Source organism: Symsagittifera roscoffensis, chromosome 4, assembly GCF_963678635.1.
Source record: "Symsagittifera roscoffensis chromosome 4, txSymRosc1.1, whole genome shotgun sequence".
Taxonomy (NCBI): Eukaryota; Metazoa; Xenacoelomorpha; order Acoela; family Convolutidae; genus Symsagittifera; species Symsagittifera roscoffensis.
In genome coordinates, this window is record NC_087065.1 from 9,840,357 (window position 1) to 9,862,843 (window position 22,487).

A 22,487-nucleotide genomic window follows, 5' to 3' on the forward strand; every position below is an offset into this window, starting at 1 on the left:
GGGGAGCGCGCGCCAAAAAAACGCGATTTTTTTTGTCAAATTTTTTCAAAAAGTGCCCAAAAACGGCTTTTTTTACTGTTTTTTCAAAAATTTGCCTGCGGCGCAGAAAATTTTGCCAAAGTAGGGCCAAAACAGTGCTTTGGGAGAACTCGAAAAATCAATTTGATCAACCTAAAAAAAAAGTTGTCAAAATTTTGGAAAATTTTTTGAAAATCCGCCCCCCCCCTCGAGAAAATCCTAGATCCGCCCCTGCAAGCAGACATACTTTTTTTAATCTACAAAATCAAATTTATCAATACCAAACACTGATTTTTATTTTTACTGGTTGAACTTCTGAGCTGTATCAAAAATATGAGAGCTTTTTTCTGTAGAGAAGATTGAAACAAACCAAAATTCGATCAAGAAAAGTAAAACATACTTAAAAGAAGCCGAGATAAACAAAATATACCAATTTTTGCTCGAAAAAGTCAAAACACGATTAGATTACCAGGGCCTAGGATATTATAATACTGCTTGCTTAATCATTGTAGGTCGTATATGAACCAGCCGAAGTATAGGAGCTTTTACATAATAATAATGTAACGATCATATACCAACTACTAATTTTGACTAAGAGTACAACACCCTTCACTTTGACGTAATTTTAGGTTCATCTGATTGGTTTCTTTTGCTCATTTTTTGCAGACTTCTGTCCTAACTCTTTTTTTCCACGCAAAAAAGGGACACGATGAAGTGCAGTTGGCAAAGTCAGAGCGCTGCAATGATGCGAGCATTCTTTTATCATTTTTATGCACAGTAGCTTTTTTCGAAAAATTATATACCTGTTTGTCATTTTTTGGCACCATACTTCTTGGAAGTGTGTTGAAATGTAATTTTCACGTTTGCAGTCACTGTTAATAACGGGAGTTATCCACTTTTTGAAGAGAGAACTTTGGTTATAATAATCCTGACCGTGAGGGGAGACTTAAGTCGAGGGGGATAAATCTTGTTAAAATGTGTAATTATAGTCTCCAGAGGGCAGCTTTTTAGTTTTTGGTGTTTGTGAGATCAACGAAGGTCCTTAGTAAAAAAAACTACTCAAAATAAGCGTTTCTTGTTTTGTTTTCGACTTTTTAGATTCCTCGTATTCCTTGATTCAGCTTGAAATTGACTTGTTTCCTGCCATAAAATGCTGGTAGTCCTCTTTGCATTTTTTGCATATTTTTTTTCCTGGAGAACGTTTTTATCATTCTTGTCTTTTTCTTTGACTCGCTCAAGTAATTTAACTTTTCTATCAGCGGGTCGTTAAATTTTCTGGTGTCTCTCATCTGATTTCAGTTAGGTATCAGTTTGCGAAGCCTGTAGAGTCATAGCAGTCGTACAAAGTTCTCAAGATCTGTTGTCTGTAGAAACCGAGATTGGTGGCCATAATAAATAAAAAGTTTCACAGTATTTTTATTGATCTATTGCATATTCCAACCTGAATTTTATATAATTTTCAATTAGTTTTTTCTAAAACAGCTAAAAGTGTTTTCTTTTGGGAAAAATTAACTATTATATAAATTTTTTTTTCAAATTTCCAATCTATATTGATTTTTCTTTACTAAGAGTATGCATGCATATTTTCACCAGAAATTTTTTTTAACCGCCATTCTACATATCGGCATTGGATCGAAGGGTTTCGGCCTTCTTTGAAAATCATATGCGCACGAGTTCGATACAAAATAAATAAAATCTTGTTTTCTTCCTCCAAGCAAATAATATCATTTGATGTTTATTTTTTAGCTTATGAGTTTCAGAAATGCCAAATGAAACAAGGATAGCCGGTTGCTGCGCGCAAGTATCACAGAATGATCCGACATTATTCATTAAAAAAAACATAAAAAAAGTTCTTCAAGTTATGAAGTTCTTCAAATGATTGTCGTTTTGTGTGATTTGGGTGGTGTGATGATAAAAGTACACACGCGTAAAAAATTAGTAAATTAGGCTCATTAAACAACAGTTATTTTTTTCACAAAATTTGTATCCCATTTCAAAAAATTATCTTGGCAGATAGTGCCAAATATAGCTTTCAAAATTAGTTTCCTTTGGAAAAAAGCAATTGTTTTTAGCCCAAATGACCAATTCATTAAATTATCATCAATTTATTTGGTCGAATTGGACAAAAAACCATAAACTGAAACCGGTGTTTAGAAATTTTAGAAATTTTTCAATGCCACAACTCATGTTCGAATCACGACTCAATTGGCTTTATCATGATATATCACACAACTTAGTCAGATTATTATTTGTGGTACCTAATTTTGCTTGGAAAAAAACTGAAATACACTCGAATACAAAGTTTCTCCCCATTTTTAATGGCAGCGCAAAAAAAATTTGAGCACACAGAATATCGATAGAAGACTATTTTTGTCCAATCTGTTTTTGCTCAGGATTTTATTATATCTGAGATTGCTAAAAATCAGCACTGCACTATCGATTATTCAGTATTGCTACATCTAATCTGATCACACTTATATCTGATCACAGTCAAGTTGACTACTGTATAAAGAGTCTAATATAGTACTGAATTAGCACTGTGAGAACTGTGAGAACACTCTGGGCACTAAACGCACACCGCACGCCAAAAGTTATCTAAATTGCGGATTCTTTTGGTTCTGACCATTCAAAATAGGGGGGAGGTGGGGGGGTATGGGATTTTGTATCCGGATGTGTCTTAATTTTTTTTGTTTTGTTTTTCACGCAAAATCAGCTACCATAAATAGTGTCGGACTGGGTTGAGTGATATATTATGTGAAAGCTTTTTCAGTCTTGATTCCAATGACATAAAAAAATTCAAAAAATTTTTCCATTGTTGAGACAAACCGGCTTGAAATATTTGCTTTCTCGTTTAATTTCGAGCGAGTGAGCAAGCTTACATTACCCTATTTATGTCTGATTTAAAACTTGAAAAATTATCTGTTTTTCTCAAATAAAGTTAGTTTTTGGAGTGTTTCGCTTCATCTTAAAAACCAAAAACGTTAAAATTGTAAGAAACATTTTTCGACTTTTTATTTTTTTTTTCGTTATTTGTTTTCAAAAACTGTTTCGTTATTGTCTTATTTTACAATGACTGATAAAAATGCTTAAGTTCAATTTTTTCGCTCATATTCCTTTATTACACCATGCCGAAAAACGACACCAGTTTAAAAAAAATTGTTGTAATTTTGTAAGACTGGTCGGAAAAGTCTACGCTACTTGCTCAGTAACCGGCTATCCTTGTTTTTCATGATTTTTTTTTAAATACCCTGATTGACTTCCACTGAGGAAAGCGCGAGTCAAACAATTTCTGAAATGGAGTCAATGAAAAATTATTAACTCTACAATTTCATCATCTAAAAGTTTCATGACTAGCTTTCTTTCAACAACGAAAAAATTTTAAATAAAATTTTGAGAAATTCACATGTGATGCAAAACATTTAATGATTTGGAAGTAATTTAAGGGACTACAAACTCCAGCAACGTGTATGAAACATTGCTACTATATAATACTAGCTTATTGCATGCATTTAACCTCTAAGATAAGTTTAAGATCAATTTGAATTCTGTCAAAAAACCGGCCGCGATTCTAAATCAATTGAACTTTCGAAAAAGACGATTTTTCGCTGTTTAGAGTAAACTACAAATATTTGATGTAAACTAGCCATATTTAACAAGAAAAATTTAGTCGCACTCTTTTACTCCTCGAAAAAAGAGAATTATAACATTTCATAAATAGAAAAATTGCTAATCGTAGAGTTATCAGTCAAAAAAACTTGCTCCACAAATGTGAAACTATACGACTATCATAATTGTCAAACCGATGAGTGACAAAACCATATTTTGAACTAAAATAGGTGAAGTATTGCAGTTTATGGAGAAAAATAATGTTTCCTTTTTAACTTTTTTTACCCAAATTTTAATTGAAACGACTAGAAAACAAACAACAATCAATAGAATCGTTTTTTAGTTTTGCTAAAAAAAAGTCTGAATATTTTGTCTAATGATATTGACTTTATAAAAATTTCGATGAAAAAGTAATTAGTTTCACATGTTTGCTGTATATAAAAACTGCTGAGCAATTTTAAGTTCAAACGCGGTTTTTATTCAGGAAAATTTCATTACGAAACAAGAACGAAAGTGAAAAGTCTAGTACGGAATTTCAAATTTCAAAAAAAAAATTCAATTAATATATAAAAACCACACGAAACAAACTTACTAAAAATTTGTTTCATCATCTATTGTCATGTCGATAACAGAATTAGGATTTTTTACTTCCCAAAGAGGAAGTTGGGAAAACAACTACACTCTCAACAGAAAAAAATTGTTTAGAAAAAAAATCTAACTAAAAATCTTCTCCCTAAACGACTTCTGCCAGAGAACTTCCCCCAAGCCACGTTTTGTTTTTGAAAAAGGTTCATGCATAAAATCTTCGTTTCAAACCAGCGCGCAAAATCTATTGCGTCTAAAAAAAATACATGGAATAGCTATGTAAACCTGATAACTTAGTTTCCGTTTTTTTTGAACAGATCGATTTGTTTTGCCCTCAATCAGGGGCGTATCTAGGATTTTCTCGAGGGGGGCGGATTTTCAAAAAAAATTCGAAAATTTTGACGACCTTTTTTATTTTTTTTTAGGTCGACCAAATTGATTTTCTGAGGTCTCCTAAGCCACTAAAAAGACGCTGTTTAGACTACATTTTCTGCGCCGCAAGCAATTTTTTGAAAAAACAAGTCAAAAAAAACTATTTTTGGGTATTTTTTGGAAATTTTTGCCAAAAAAATTCCGTTTTTTTCGGCGCGCGCTCCCGCTCAAAGTTAGTATATATTGGCGCCAAATGCGTCTTTAGAACATTTTTAGGGTCGGTCGGCCAAAAGTAGATTTCTTAAAAAGTACCAAAGGTAGACCCTTTGGGTCGGCAGGGGGTCGAATCCCTCAGAAGGGAGGCGTCCGCCCCCCCCCCCCCCTTAAATCCGCCCCTGCCCTTAATGTTTTTGATGGTGTTTTTTACCCTAGATTGGTTAAGGGAAGGATTGTATGGTTGGTCGAAAAAAAACCAACACTTTTAAATAGATTTTTTTTTTCATCTCAAAAACTTTCTTTCAAAAGAAGACCGGTAAACAAATTAAAAGGTCGGATAACAAAATGAGGGTGAAAAACTATTGACATGAATGCCCTCATTAGCGACAAAAAGTTTTTGAAAATCCTTCGCATTCTTGGGATTGATCACAGCAAACACGACAAGGAGCACTTTTTGTTGTTTAGAGCACTCTTGAAGAGGTAAATATTGTCAATTTAAATCAGCAGATTTGAGTAAGTGTTTACAGAAGATCTGGCTTATAAAATAATATCACCATAAGACAAAAATCATCTAAAATTTGAAAGAGAAAGCGGAAAACAAAGACAAAATTAAGTTTCTTAGATAATGATTGACATAATATGATAGAAAAAGAAGATTTTAAAAATTAAAAGAAATCCGGTTATATTAATCTTACCTGCGACTTCCATGAAAATGGCAAATGGCATGACTGTCAAGGCCACGAGAACATCAGCGACAGCCAGACTGATGAGAAGTCTATTCTGCACCTGCTGCAGACACTTCTGGGTGAGAATAGCCCACACGACCAGACAGTTGCCGGAGATGGTAAGTATGGGTACTATGGACAGGATCATGACCAAAAGTAAGGTCAAAATTATGGAATCAATTTTCCATATAGTGTCGCTTGTCTGTAATACTTCAGATGGTAATGATGAATTGGTTGTCATGTTTTTGAAGGGATTTGAATATACGGATTGGGTAAAAAGTTAAAGTAAAAAGATTTCAAAAGCAGTATAATTTATTCAAAGAGTAAAAATGAAATGGAATTTTAAAATGAAAAGTTTAAAAAAAACTTAGTATGCTTTCGAATTTTGTGAGCTAAAGAGAAGTATCACATTGAATGCAAAATGATACGAACATCAAAACACTTAACAATTTGTGCAAGTCTAACAAAAACTTTGTGGGTGCTTTTTTAAAATACAATTTTTTCTGTAAATGAAGGGAAAATAATGGTTTGATAGTTCGTTTGATAATTTGCGGAGGTTTTCTGAGTGTCAATTTTATTTCTATTTTACCTCTATGCTTTACCTACGCTCAATTAATTTACTTCCAAATCGAATTTTGATTGAAATTGCCATTTTTTTGTCAAACCGCAGTAAAATTGGAGATTAGTGTCTTTGCTATCAGCTTGAGAAGGAATCTTTATTCGACGAATAGAGATAATCTTTATTTGAATCGAATTTCAGTTTGAAGTTGCGCGAAGAATTAACCGAATCAATATATAATTCTTTGATAGTAGTCGCAACTGGGGAAGCTGTTTGGTTTTCATCTATCACTAATCCACACCTAGGCAAGAAAAAAACTAATCATTTTTCAAACAACTTCAATTTATTCAATATAGCAACCAAATTTATCTAATATTTCCCAAAAGCTGAAAACGACACAAGTTTTCTTTTGAGCCAATGGAAAGAGGCCTGAAAATTGGACGAAATATAGCATAGTAATAATAGTTCCAAACTTAGAAATAGAAAAAAAATATATATTTTTGTTCAGCCGAAAATGCCATGCTCACTGTAGCGCAACTTTAATCGGCGATTGTTGAAATCTAATTTGAATAATTGGTAAGCCCTTGTTTAGTGTAGTTGCCCATTTAAGTATTGCAAGCAGCAAAGATATTTGTTACTAAAGTTCAATATTTGAATATTTGCAGCGGGGATATAATCAGCATACCTGTTTTTGCCTCACATGGCCTTCGAAAATTTGTACTAAATTACACGAGCTATTATTTTCCAGACCCACAATGGATGTGAGAAATGGAAGTATACAAAAAACGGAAATTGATTTAAGGCTTTGCAAATAAAATGAGTATCGATGGTAATTTGTTGGAGCAAGTGATCAAGCATTTTTTATTTTAATAAAAACAAGAGCAAAAAACTAGCGTGTTTGTCAATATCAAAAGCAATACTTCTAAGTTTTCAAATTTCTAAAAATTGGCAAATTGCCGTTTATAGATAACTGAAATAAAACGCATTTCAATAAAAAAAAATGAGCTTCTCACAGGGCACAGCATGAATGAATTTTCAAGTTTCTGACCGTTGGAATTAGAGAGGACCTTTTGATTTTGAGTGTGCTTTAGTTTTTTCTCTATTAATAAGCTTCGGAATGGTCAAAAAAGTATTATAAACAATTCTTTTCGGTTGTGATTCGAACGACAGTTTTGAAACTTTTCTCAATTTTGAAAATTTTCCCTATTCTAATTTCGAGCGAGTAAAGCTTTCGAGTTCAATTCTGAAAAGAAACAAGACTGCTCGTATCAGGACGAAGCCCTGAATGTTCCGACTGCCTTTTTTTAGGTTTCATGGAGCAATAATATCATCAAAAAATTAAATGTAATAAAAATAACACGAAAGTTTTTTTTCTAAAATTTGAAATTTTTTTAATGAAAACTATCCCCCCACACGCTATATAAAGTACAAAAGGATAGATTTTGCTCCTTGTAACAAATCAATTATGGCAAATAAGCTTCTCTCAACTAATTTGGAACGATTTAAAGACGGATTAACTCTCCGCTTACGCGTTAGTAGCAAAGTCTATTACGCAAAATCTATCACTTTGTACTTAATATGACGTGTGGGGGGATGTTTTTACATAAAATCTCAAATTTTTTTAAAAAAAAATTTAAATTTTTTTATTACTTTGAATATTTTTATCTTATTAATGCTCCATAGACCTTAAAAGGCAGTCGGAACTTTCAGGGCTTCGCCCTGATACGAGCAGTCTTGTTTCTTTTTAAATTTGAATATTTTTATGAAAATCATCACCCCACACGCCATAGAAAGTACAAAAAGATAAATTTAGCTCCTTGTAACAAATCAATTATGGCAAATAAGCTTCTTTCAACCAATTTGGAATGATTTTAAGACGGATTAACCCTCCGCTAATGCATTGATAGCGCGAAATATATTGCGCGTTAATTGTCTCAAATTGGCCAAAATGGCAATCTTTAAACCCCCATAACTTTGCGAAAAATGATCACAGTTGAAATAATTTTTAAAATTTGAGCTCAAGACAACAAGACCTTTTTACTGATAAAAAAAATTCCGTCAAAATGGCTAGTTAAAAAGTCGAAATTTGTCTGAAGAAAAAAAAACCCACCCCGAGAACAAATATTCCGTTATTTTCGTATCGAAAGTCGGAACAACAAGACTACTCGTAACAGGGCGAAGCCCTGAATGTTCCGACAACCGTTTAAGGTTTCTGGAGCAGTAAAAATTTGAAGTTTTTTATGAAAATCATCCCCCCACACGCCATATAAAGTACAAAAGGATAGATTCCGCTTCTTCTAACAAATCAATTATGTCAAACAAGCTTTCAACCAATTTGGAACGATTTCGAAGACGGATTCACTATCCGCTTACGCGTTAATAGCGCTAAATATATCGCGAGTTAATTGTCCCAAATTGGCCAAAATGGCAATCTTTAAACCCCCATAACTTTACGAAAAATGATTACAGGTGAAATCTCTTTTCAAATTTGAGCTCAGGACAACAATAGCTTTCAAATGATATAAAAAAATTCCGTCAAAAATGGCTAGATAAGAAGTCGAAATTTGTCTGAAGAAAAAAAAACCCACCCCGAGAACAAATATTCCGTTACTTTCGTATCGAAAGTCGGAACAATAATTTTTAAAGTACCCAGCTTTTAGAAGGCAAAAATCAGTTTAGCTGCCAAAACAATAGTCTTCGAAGGTTCCTTAAGCTCTTTTTTGCCGTAAATAAGTTTTAAATAATCAAAAGAAGATTGAGTAAATATCTTATAAAATCAATTGAAACTAGATTATCAAACTTTTCCCAACAAACTATAATCAATTTTAGAATTTTTTAAGCATATCGTTTTTTCATCGCTCTTCTTGGATTCAATTATAACATTGTGCTTTTATAAGTTGCTTATAACTTGTGCTTTTTTAGAAGTTTAATTAAATAAAATTTTTGGAAACCATTTCAGTAATTTTGGAATCAACTCAAGCCTACAAATTTTTTCCTCACACATAGTTGAAACAAGACTTTTCATTTCGACGAAAACACTGTCCCTACAGACCTTTAACGCATCTTTTATTTAATGCAAGTTTCGTCAAGGTAGTTTTATCAAAACAGTAAATCTTTATTCAACGAAAAACAAGCACCATTCGAAACCAATTTATTTTGATTTGATGAAGAATTGAATGTTAATTTAAAAAAAAAAAAAAAAAAGTAAATCTTTATTCTTGAGTATAAAACATGTTTTTAATTTTCTTAATTTTTTTTCCTACACACGCAATATTGAACCTAAAAATAAAATTTTTTAAAAAACAAAACAGCAATTTTTTTCTTGTTTAGTTTGTCTTAATTAAAAGTTGAGTGATTTTTTAACCCAATTAAAGAACAGTCTACGTTACGCGTATAACGCAAAGAGTTTTTTCTCGATACAACTATCCTTTATTGGCAAAACTGGAAATTGTCAGACGGTTTCTGTAATGAGGGAGAAACGTTTGCAGGCATCATACAGTTTTGGGCTGATGGTTTTGCAAGTATTAAAAATTTTCGCCAAAAAATGCAAGAAAAAAAAACAGTTTTCGAAAAAAAATAGCGCTCAGCACAATTATTCTGTAGGGTGCACAGACAATTCGGCCAAAGACAAATCAGCCAATTTGAAATTCAGACAATTCAGCCAAAAATATACAGACAATTCAGCCTGAGACAATTCAGCCAGTTTTACAAAGTGCTACGTTCGAAAGAAAAAAAAATCGGAATTGGAGCTATTTCTCGGTGTAAGGTCGCCGGTGGATAACCGGCTCTAAATTTCGTATAGAGTCCTACCCTCTGTTGGCAAGCTCGCAACACGTTGGTGCAACTGCGGCGGTCACTATTATTGGCTGAATTGTCTCTGGCTGAATTGTATGCATACTTTTGGCTGAATTTCAAATCGGCTGAATTGTCTTTGGCCGAATTGTCTGGACGCGTTCTATAGATATTCAACAATCGGAATGACTAGTTTCTACAAGCGAAGTTCCTCTAGGGCTGTTTTCGAATTTTTTTTTCAAAAAAGAATTGTTTTCCAAATGTAAACATAACGCGAACGTTCGGTGTAACAACAAGTTCAGAAAGAGAGCTTTGAAAGGAGCTCCGAATCCAAAAAAATCTAATAGGCTTGAGGAAGTTCCAGCTGCTTTTAAGTTGAAGCACAGCGGAGGTTGGTTTTTACGCGGAGATTGGTTATAAAGCCTACGAATCTGTTTTTATTGTACAGTCCAAACCTCTTCACATTATTACGCGAATTCGATTTCCTCTCTCAATCCGAGATAGCGAGAGGACCACCAGATGTCTTCAATGAAGTTATTAAAACGCACGGTGTGATATCTTTAGTCCTAACCTGACCGCACGCCCTTATTAGTCACAACAAAAAATTTTCTTTTTTTTTTTTTTTATAATTCAAGGATACGAATTTATAGAATAATAATTGCAAGCCCATAAGCATTCAGAGAAATCTTAACAAAATTTCCATAATCCTGTTTTTAATGCAAAGTGTTTTTTTTGTTGTTTTATATCAAATTTTCGCTTCAACTTCTGATTTTCATTAATAATCAAATTCCACAACTTTCGTGACTTTTTCCCGATTGAGTGAAAGCCTACTTAATACGTTCTTATGGCTAGATTTGAAAGTGCAAACAGCAAAAAGCCGCGAACCCCTACCCACCCTCGCGACCTGACTAGGTTGTTGGCATCTTTCAGCCACAACTTGAGACAAGCGCGGAGTGCGAAATCAGTTTGTTTTTAACGAGCAAACACGAGTTTTCAGTTTTGTAGATTTGGCCCAAAAAATGACAATTTGGCAAAATGGGCGTCAGATTTGCTTTTTATTGTGTTTTCCCCATTGAGACTCGTTCTTACGCAAGGTAGAAAATTAAAAGTTAACCTCCATTCGATTCTCTGGGAGAAACCCCAATATTTTTTATAGGAAAAGAGGGGATTTAGAATAAGAATATACTTTCATAACTACATTCCTAACCCAGTGTATACAATTCTCTCTAACGCTGGATAACCAGGTTCAAATCCCAGTCAGAGCCAAAAAAAACAACACTCATTTCGCGTATCACGTCAAGCTATATATTTCTTGTTTTTTTTATTATTGAGAAAAATCTGGCTACTGAATCTGTCGCGCACTCCAATCCCGATAGGGGAGGATCAAACCTCAATCTGAGAGATTTTTCTTATAGTTTTTAAATATTTGTTTCAATAAATTTTCTTTCTTTTGTTCCTTTTGATCGATTTCAAATAATTTTTATTCAATTTACAGTCAAAACATGCTGTTTTTTGTCTAAGCGGAACAGCCTTATTGGCATTTTTAACTTCCTCTTCTATTGTCAATGTTCACATCACTTCGAAATTTCATGTATAATTTTTTCACTTCGAACTGTTAGGCTTAGATGGATAGTAACACTAGTGACTATTGTACATGAGGTAACGGTTCTAATCCAGGTTAGAATCATGTTGTTGGGTATGAATTTAGGAAAATATAAACTTGAAAAGAAATAGATGCAAACATCAAAAGCCAAGAGCCCAGATGCACCCCGCCCGTGCCTGTTTCTTAGCCGAGGCGTCTGCATTTGAATTTAACTGAGGCTGACCATTGGCTTAATTGCTTCTCTGCCATTTTAAATGTCCGGCAATAAATTCTGAAGTTTTTGTAAGGTGTTCATGCTCATGGTTGTCTAAACAAAACTGAGAGACCTCCTACTAGCGATACAAGGTGGAAACTCCAGACCCGTCCTTTACCTAATGTGAACTTGTTTGAATTTTATCGCAGAACTTTAACTCTCGCTGAAATGATGGGTGGGTTTAATGAAACAAATTCAATAAATACCCTAAAGAGACTCATTGAAGGTTCCAGAAAGCTTAGGGATCACAGGACGCTTGGAAATTGAAAAAAGGCGTTAAGGAGATGTGTTAATGATGCTGCCGCGTTCAAAATCGCAACTCATGCCAATAGTTTTATTGAAATGAATTGATTTTCCTCTCATATTTGGTTGTTCAGTTTTGGTGAACTTTTGGATATCAAAGATTTCTACAAGCTGAACAGGTGTTCCTTTATTTATTTTTAATTCCAATGTCAATTTGATTTGTGAGACAAATCCTCTGCGATTACTAATTGGTCTTTTCAAAATTGTTTTATAGGTCATGAAAACCGGCTGTGTTATTTGTATTTTACCTATCACTAGATTTGAAGCCTATATCACTAGTATATGACTAGTGTTTTTTCTCAACTTTTCTTCAGCTTTTTTTTAGAAGTTTTCAGCTGCTCTTCGGAATTTTGGATTCAATTTTGTTGAAAAATTGACAAATTTCCTGGTAAAATTTTCTAGAATTAGAAATCAATTATTGTTTTTAAATGGTTTCTCAAAAAAAAAAGATTCAATTTTAACAAGGAGACGGGTCTGATCTAGAAAGTGAACGTAATAGAGAGCAAAGCAAAAAAAAGCTTATTGACTGGTAATTGAATGAATTACGCGGTAAAAGAATGTTTGTTTCACAACTTGCTTGCCCTCAAATCGAACGAAAATAAGACTTAGAACAAGAATAAGACTTAGGAAACTGTGATTCGATGTTCGGCTAAAACTTATACTTCTAATTGGGTGTCTTTCTTCTGCTTTGTTGTTCCGACTTTCGTAACGAAAGTAACGGAATATTTTTGCTCGGGATGGGTTTTTTATGGGACTTTTTAACAAGCCACTTTTGACGGAATTTTTTAAATATCATTCAAAAATTATTGTTGTCCTGAACTTGAATTTGAAAAATTTTTTACCTATGATTTTTTTGTAAGGTTATGAGGGTTTAAAGATTGCCATTTTGGCCAACTTGGGACAATTAATGCGCGATACATTTCGGTCTATTAACGTGTAAGCAGAGATTCAATTCATCTTATGAATTGTTCTCAATTGGTAGAAAGAAGCTTATTTGCCATAACTGATTTGTTACAAGGAGTGAAATCTATTCGTTTGTATTTTATATGGCGTGTGGGGGGATAATTTTCATGAAAAATCTCAATTTTAGAAAAAAAAACCATTTTATTTGATTATATTTAATTGGTTTTATGTTAATAATGCTCAATAGACCTTAAAAGGCAGTCGGAACACTCAGAGCTTCGCTCTGATACGAGCAGTTTTGTTGGAGGTTTATGCCCAGTTAACTGCAATGTACAGTGCTTTAGCAACGGATTGCACTTGCTCTAAAGTTTATCCCATATTTCAATTGAAGCAAAAAATCTGGTTTCCCTTTTTATCTAGTGAAGTTGTATTTTTGTTCGACTTTCGTAACAAAAGTAACGGAATATTTGTGCTCGGGGTGGGATTTTTTCTTCAGAAAAATTTCGACTTTTCAACAAGCCACTTTTGACGGATTTTTTTAAATATCATTCGAAAATGATTATTGTCCTGAACTTAAATTTGAAACGATATTTTACCTTTGATATATTTTTGTAAGGTTATGAGTGTTTAAAGATCGCCATCCTGGCCAATTTGGGACCGAATTAACGCGCGATATATTTCGCGCTATTAACGAGTAAGCGGAGATTTAATCCGTCTTAAAAATCGTTCCAAATTGGTTAAAGGAAGCTTACTTGCCAAATTGATTTGTTCATGGGAGCAAAATTTATCACATCAGACTCTAAATGAAGTGTGGGGATGATTTTTATGAAATTCTCAATTTAAAAAAAGTCCATTTTATTATATTTAATTGATTTCATAATAATAATGCTCGATAGACCTTAAAAGGCAGTCGGAACATTCAGAGCTTCGCCCTGATATGAGCAGTCTTGTTTGCTTCACTATCTCTCATAACTGGCTATTTTCCACTGTTTGGATTAGAGCCGTCTCCTTGACATTCACCACAACACGTTTATTTTGTCGTCCAAAGATTTAATTATAAGGCCGACATACAAATGATTAAGTTTTTAACCTTTTTTTTTTACTTCAGACTCGCCTGTTACTAAAGGTTATATTGATCGCGCGGTCAGTAAATTTAGAAAGAAATTGGGCGGTCATAAAAAAGCGGAAAATATGAGGAATAAGATCAACAGGACATAAAAGAAAATCGGTCCAAATTATTGGCATGACCTGTAGATGAGACCATATAAGTATCAAAGTATGTGGGTTCATTTAATGCGCTGCAAAATTGGAGCGAAAATTGAACAAAAGGTAAGAATAATCCGCCGATTAAGGCGGCCGTATATTAAATTCCCAATTATAATATAAGAACATCCCTTTTTCGGCAAAGTAAGGAGGTAAATTGATGTGTTTGAAAATTGGACCCGGTTGGTCTTTTTAATCGATTAAATGACAATTTTAGAATAGAGTCGAAGATAAGAACTCTGGCCTTCGTCGGCGTCGATTATAGAGCGATAACCCTAATTGGGCATTTACGAACGTAGCATTATCTGGACACTTTTTTCAGTTTAAGTCCTCTTAAATTTCTATCGAAATTCTTAGCAATGAACTTCATTGAATGACCTATAAGCCCGTCAAAGCAGGACAAACAAAAAAGGGCAAAATTTCAAAATAGTACCGCTTAGAAAACTAATTGGTGGACAGAGGGCATCAAAATTACCTTTTGTTCAGAGGTACAAAAAAACTCGGCTTGATATTTGAAAGAATTAGCCAAAATTGCCTTCAGCTTATAATAATGAAACTCTTCAGTCATGAATTTCAGTCTGTTCACAATGCCTTAAAAAATCAAAGCGGGCAACTTTGATTAACAAACGACTTTTCACTTTTTTTTCTCGATACAACTATCCTTTATTGGCAAAACTGGAAATTGTCAGACGGTTTCTGTAATGAGGGAGAAACGTTTGCAGGCATCATACAGTTTTGGGCTGATGGTTTTGCAAGTATTAAAAATTTTCGCCAAAAAATGCAAGAAAAAAAAACAGTTTTCGAAAAAAAATAGCGCTCAGCACAATTATTCTGTAGGGCGCACAGACAAGTCGGCCAAAGACAAATCAGCCAATTTGAAATTCAGACAATTCAGCCAAAAATATACAGACAATTCAGCCTGAGACAATTCAGCCAGTTTTACAAAGTGCTACGTTCGAAAGAAAAAAAAATCGGAATTGGAGCTATTTCTCGGTGTAAGGTCGCCGGTGGATAACCGGCTCTAAATTTCGTATAGAGTCCTACCCTCTGTTGGCAAGCTCGCAACACGTTGGTGCAACTGCGGCGGTCACTATTATTGGCTGAATTGTCTCTGGCTGAATTGTATGCATACTTTTGGCTGAATTTCAAATCGGCTGAATTGTCTTTGGCCGAATTGTCTGGACGGGTTCTATAGATATTCAACAATCGGAATGACTAGTTTCTACAAGCGAAGTTCCTCTAGGGCTGTTTTCGAATTTTTTTTTCAAAAAAGAATTGTTTTCCAAATGTAAACATAACGCGAACGTTCGGTGTAACAACAAGTTCAGAAAGAGAGCTTTGAAAGGAGCTCCGAATCCAAAAAAAATTCTAATAGGCTTGAGGAAGTTCCAGCTGCTTTTAAGTTGAAGCACAGCGGAGGTTGGTTTTTACGCGGAGATTGGTTATAAAGCCTACGAATCTGTTTTTATTGTACAGTCCAAACCTCTTCACATTATTACGCGAATTCGATTTCCTCTCTCAATCCGAGATAGCGAGAGGACCACCAGATGTCTTCAATGAAGTTATTAAAACGCACGGTGTGATATCTTTAGTCCTAACCTGACCGCACGCCCTTATTAGTCACAACAAAAAATTTTCTTTATTTATTTTTTATAATTCAAGGATACGAATTTATAGAATAATAATTGCAAGCCCATAAGCATTCAGAGAAACCTTAACAAAATTTCCATAATCCTGTTTTTAATGCAAAGTGTTTTTTTTTGTTGTTTTATATCAAATTTTCGCTTCAACTTCTGATTTTCATTAATAATCAAATTCCACAACTTTCGTGACTTTTTCCCGATTGAGTGAAAGCCTACTTAATACGTTCTTATGGCTAGATTTGAAAGTGCAAACAGCAAAAAGCCGCGAACCCCTACCCACCCTCGCGACCTGACTAGGTTGTTGGCATCTTTCAGCCACAACTTGAGACAAGCGCGGAGTGCGAAATCAGTTTGTTTTTAACGAGCAAACACGAGTTTTCAGTTTTGTAGATTTGGCCCAAAAAATGACAATTTGGCAAAATGGGCGTCAGATTTGCTTTTTATTGTGTTTTCCCCATTGAGACTCGTTCTTACGCAAGGTAGAAAATTAAAAGTTAACCTCCATTCGATTCTCTGGGAGAAACCCCAATATTTTTTATAGGAAAAGAGGGGATTTAGAATAAGAATATACTTTCATAACTACATTCCTAACCCAGTGTATACAATTCTCTCTAACGCTGGATAACCAGGTTCAAATCCCAGTCAGAGCCAAAAAAAACAACACTCATTTCGCGTATCACGTCAAGCTATATATTTCTTGTTTTTTTTATTATTGAGAAAAATCTGGCTACTGAATCTGTCGCGCACTCCAATCCCGATAGGGGAGGATCAAACCTCAATCTGAGAGATTTTTCTTATAGTTTTTAAATATTTGTTTCAATAAATTTTCTTTCTTTTGTTCCTTTTGATCGATTTCAAATAATTTTTATTTAATTTACAGTCAAAACATGCTGTTTTTTGTCTAAGCGGAACAGCCTTATTGGCATTTTTAACTTCCTCTTCTATTGTCAATGTTCACATCACTTCAAAATTTCATGTATAATTTTTTCACTTCGAACTGTTAGGCTTAGATGGATAGTAACACTAGTGACTATTGTACATGAGGTAACGGTTCTAATCCAGGTTAGAATCATGTTGTTGGGTATGAATTTAGGAAAATATAAACTTGAAAAGAAATAGATGCAAACATCAAAAAGCCAAGAGCCCAGATGCACCCCGCCCGTGCCTGTTTCTTAGCCGAGGCGTCTGCATTTGAATTTAACTGAGGCTGACCATTGGCTTAATTGCTTCTCTGCCATTTTAAATGTCCGGCAATAAATTCTGAAGTTTTTGTAAGGTGTTCATGCTCATGGTTGTCTAAACAAAACTGAGAGACCTCCTACTAGCGATACAAGGTGGAAACTCCAGACCCGTCCTTTACCTAATGTGAACTTGTTTGAATTTTATCGCAGAACTTTAACTCTCGCTGAAATGATGGGTGGGTTTAATGAAACAAATTCAATAAATACCCTAAAGAGACTCATTGAAGGTTCCAGAAAGCTTAGGGATCACAGGACGCTTGGAAATTGAAAAAAAGCGTGAAGGAGATGTGTTAATGATGCTGCCGCGTTCAAAATCGCAACTCATGCCAATAGTTTTATTGAAATGAATTGATTTTCCTCTCATATTTGGTTGTTCAGTTTTGGTGAACTTTTGGATATCAAAGATTTCTACAAGCTGAACAGGTGTTCCTTTATTTATTTTTAATTCCAATGTCAATTTGATTTGTGAGACAAATCCTCTGCGATTACTAATTGGTCTTTTCAAAATTGTTTTATAGGTCATGAAAACCGGCTGTGTTATTTGTATTTTACCTATCACTAGATTTGAAGCCTATATCACTAGTATATGACTAGTGTTTTTCTCAACTTTTCTTCAGCTTTTTTTTTAGAAGTTTTCAGCTGCTCTTCGGAATTTTGGATTCAATTTTGTTGAAAAATTGACAAATTTCCTGGTAAAATTTTCTAGAATTAGAAATCAATTATTGTTTTTAAATGGTTTCTCAAAAAAAAAAAGATTCAATTTTAACAAGGAGACGGGTCTGATCTAGAAAGTGAACGTAATAGAGAGCAAAGCAAAAAAAAGCTTATTGACTGGTAATTGAATGAATTACGCGGTAAAAGAATGTTTGTTTCACAACTTGCTTGCCCTCAAATCGAACGAAAATAAGACTTAGAACAAGAATAAGACTTAGGAAACTGTGATTCGATGTTCGGCTAAAACTTATACTTCTAATTGGGTGTCTTTCTTCTGCTTTGTTGTTCCGACTTTCGTAACGAAAGTAACGGAATATTTTTGCTCGGGATGGGTTTTTTATGGGACTTTTTAACAAGCCACTTTTGACGGAATTTTTTAAATATCATTCAAAAATTATTGTTGTCCTGAACTTGAATTTGAAAAATTTTTTACCTATGATTTTTTTGTAAGGTTATGAGGGTTTAAAGATTGCCATTTTGGCCAACTTGGGACAATTAATGCGCGATACATTTCGGTCTATTAACGTGTAAGCAGAGATTCAATTCATCTTATGAATTGTTCTCAATTGGTAGAAAGAAGCTTATTTGCCATAACTGATTTGTTACAAGGAGTGAAATCTATTCGTTTGTATTTTATATGGCGTGTGGGGGGATAATTTTCATGAAAAATCTCAATTTTAGAAGAAAAAAAAAACCACTTTATTTGATTATATTTAATTGGTTTTATGTTAATAATGCTCAATAGACCTTAAAAGGCAGTCGGAACACTCAGAGCTTCGCTCTGATACGAGCAGTTTTGTTGGAGGTTTATGCCCAGTTAACTGCAATGTACAGTGCTTTAGCAACGGATTGCACTTGCTCTAAAGTTTATCCCATATTTCAATTGAAGCAAAAAATCTGTTTTCCCTTTTTATCTAGTGAAGTTGTATTTTTGTTTCGACTTTCGTAACAAAAGTAACGGAATATTCGTGCTCGGGGTGGGATTTTTTCTTCAGAAAAATTTCGACTTTTCAACAAGCCACTTTTGACGGATTTTTTTAAATATCATTCGAAAATGATTATTGTCCTGAACTTAAATTTGAAACGATATTTTACCTTTGATATATTTTTGTAAGGTTATGAGTGTTTAAAGATCGCCATCCTGGCCAATTTGGGACCGAATTAACGCGCGATATATTTCGCGCTATTAACGAGTAAGCGGAGATTTAATCCGTCTTAAAAATCGTTCCAAATTGGTTAAAGGAAGCTTACTTGCCAAATTGATTTGTTCATGGGAGCAAAATTTATCACATCAGACTCTAAATGAAGTGTGGGGATGATTTTTATGAAATTCTCAATTTAAAAAAAGTCCATTTTATTATATTTAATTGATTTCATAATAATAATGCTCGATAGACCTTAAAAGGCAGTCGGAACATTCAGAGCTTCGCCCTGATATGAGCAGTCTTGTTTGCTTCACTATCTCTCATAACTGGCTATTTTCCACTGTTTGGATTAGAGCCGTCTCCTTGACATTCACCACAACACGTTTATTTTGTCGTCCAAAGATTTAATTATAAGGCCGACATACAAATGATTAAGTTTTTAACCTTTTTTTTTTACTTCAGACTCGCCTGTTACTAAAGGTTATATTGATCGCGCGGTCAGTAAATTTAGAAAGAAATTGGGCGGTCAGTAAATTTAGAAAGAAATTGGGCGGTCATAAAAAAGCGGAAAATATGAGGAATAAGATCAACAGGACATAAAAGAAAATCGGTCCAAATTATTGGCATGACCTGTAGATGAGACCATATAAGTATCAAAGTATGTGGGTTCAATTAATGCGCTGCAAAATTGGAGCGAAAATTGAACAAAAGGTAAGAATAATCCGCCGATTAAGGCGGCCGTATATTAAATTCCCAATTATAATATAAGAACATCCCTTTTTCGGCAAAGTAAGGAGGTAAATTGATGTGTTTGAAAATTGGACCCGGTTGGTCTTTTTAATCGATTAAATGACAATTTTAGAATAGAGTCGAAGATAAGAACTCTGGCCTTCGTCGGCGTCGATTATAGAGCGATAACCCTAATTGGGCATTTACGAACGTAGCATTATCTGGACACTTTTTTCAGTTTAAGTCCTCTTAAATTTCTATCGAAATTCTTAGCAATGAACTTCATTGAATGACCTATAAGCCCGTCAAAGCAGGACAAACAAAAAAGGGCAAAATTTCAAAATAGTACCGCTTAGAAAACTAATTGGTGGACAGAGGGCATCAAAATTACCTTTTGTTCAGAGGTACAAAAAAACTCGGCTTGATATTTGAAAGAATTAGCCAAAATTGCCTTCAGCTTATAATAATGAAACTCTTCAGTCATGAATTTCAGTCTGTTCACAATGCCTTAAAAAATCAAAGCGGGCAACTTTGATTAACAAACGACTTTTCAGAATTCTATCAATACAACGCTGAGCTAATAATATGAATATCAAATGACCATTTTATTCTTGTTTTTGGAGCAATTTACATTGTGAGAATTACTTTTTACGATTTTAATTCTTCGCCTGAGAGAAGACAGGCAAAAAATGGACTCTTTTGGATGGACTCAATTAAGCCAAGTTTTTTAAAGAGGTTTTACACTCTGTGAGAGTTAGATCCACGTTTCTACAATTTCTATACCTGTTAGATCACGAATTAAATTGCATCTGCGTCTGATATAAGGTTGAACTTTTGAGCCAGAGCAAATCCCACTAACAATTTGTATGAACAAAACTGCTCGTATCAGAAAAAGACCATGAAAGCTGCGAAGTCCTCAAAAACTTTAAGGAAAATTCGACTGCTTCTCCTTTACCAACAGCCAAGTTCAAGTAATTAAGAAAATGTTTCAATAATGAGTCAAATATATAATAAAAATGTGGTTCCTGCGAATCGCAGAGGAGCTATCAGTCGATGATAGTCCATTTGAATTATCCCCCCCAACCTATTCGAGAATGAGTTATTTTGTTGAGCGAAGCCCTTTTTTGCGACTCGGGGCCGTTCTTTGCGTCTAGAACTTTCACGTTGTACCACTATTGCAGTCGAAATTGGTCAGGCTGTGGTAGACCTGAATCTAGAGGTCAAATGAGAGCTCGTCCTCACACACCATTGTTACCATGGAATGGGATCGATTACACAATCTGTCGACTTCAGAGGGAACGCCCTACCACTATGCTAAGTGCCTCTAGAGAAATAATAAAACAAATTGGTGTGCATTAATTCAACTTGGAACGAAAGTTAATACGGGTTGGTTCAACATAAAATTCAGATTAGTTTTTCAGCATCATACAAACAGTCTTCAAAGCGCGCATGAATTAATTCAGAAATTGACCCGGTTGGCAATTTTTATCCTCTAAGAACTATACCAGAAACGATTGCAGCTATAATATATATTTTTTATAGTTGAACTCAGGAAGCCTTATGGAAGCTTTTTTCGGAAGTTATTATTTAGATTGCGGAAATTGGTCTGAAAAAAATTACCACAAGAATATATATAATCCGCTTTTTCTTCCAAAAATGGAAATTTGTTTTTCGCCAAAAAGAAATACTTAACCGATCTATTTAAACGTGTTCAGTTTTTTGTCATGGATGCTGAGACACTCCGGTATTGAAAAAATCAAAAATGAAAAAAAAAATTGAAAGAATTGTAGCTGGATTTTTTTTTTCAAAGTTAAAGTCGAAGATAATGTCATGAAAACCCTGCTATGAGAATATCTGCGGAAAAAGAGTAGAGCAATCTGTATAACCGGACAAATTTCAGCCTATAGATTTCCCGTTCTTAGTAAATATGGATATCAAACCATCATTGTCTACTTCTGTTTACATGTTCCAATTGGCGCACAAACAATTCGGCCAAAGACAATTCAGCCAATTTGAAGTTCAGACAATTCCGCCAAAAGTATACAGACAACTCAGCCTGAGACAATTCAACCAGTTTTACAAAAATTATAATCAATCCTATTGAATGAATGGTTGTAAGCATCATATCAAGAAAATAATCAAAAATATCTATAATCTAATCATCGTATTAATAATAAAAAACAGTGCCCATTGAACATATTTGGTCAAAACGAACAAAAAATGAAAGTTCAAAGGCTTTTTAACATATTGAGTTAAGATTAGAATAAAAGTGAAAAACACAAAAAAATGCTTAAAAGTTCACCTTAGCAAAATATGGTGCAATTATTTTACGAAATTCGCAAACAAAATTTTATCAAAAAAATGAGTCATATTTTAACCCAACAATTGACCAGTTTGGCTTGTTTTTAGTTATTTAAAAATTATATTTATTTTTTGTAATAATCAAGAAACCTTAAAAAATCACCCTAAAACTGATGAAAATCATAATGGTAACAAAAAACAACTAAAAAAATTAAGAAGACTGTGCAACACAAAAAACTCTAAGCTCAAGAAAATTGTGCAACACAGGGAGCCAAATTTATTTATCCAAACCTCCAAAAAAATCCGGAAACAATATTTTATGCGCAAAAATTTAGAATTTTAGAAAATTTTATTTTGTTTTCTCGAAAACTATAACATGTGATCCTAAAATTGGCCGGAAAAAAAAACACGACGGAGCTTAAGAAATCTTTTTTTTATATCCCTATCAATAACGAAAACTGAACTGCTCTATTTTCTTTTTAGCTTTTTTAAAGTTCATTTGTAGGAAAACCGAGC

At 33.9% G+C, this 22,487-nt stretch overlaps 1 protein-coding gene across 3 annotated transcripts in view; it reads right to left on the reverse strand.

Moving 5' to 3' along the window:
* Positions 1–22,487, reverse strand: part of LOC134843696 (probable G-protein coupled receptor No18) — a 65,258-nt gene that overhangs the window by 26,302 nt on the left and 16,469 nt on the right. For 2 of the 3 annotated variants that reach the window (XM_063859928.1, XM_063859926.1), the window contains exon 2: positions 5,493–6,382. In XM_063859928.1, coding sequence (XP_063715998.1) covers positions 5,493–5,763 — 271 coding nt within the window. In that variant the 5' untranslated portion in view covers positions 5,764–6,382. Of the gene's footprint in view, positions 1–5,492; positions 6,383–6,766; positions 6,871–22,487 lie in introns of those variants that run through there. The other variant, XM_063859927.1, reaches the window with a different exon arrangement.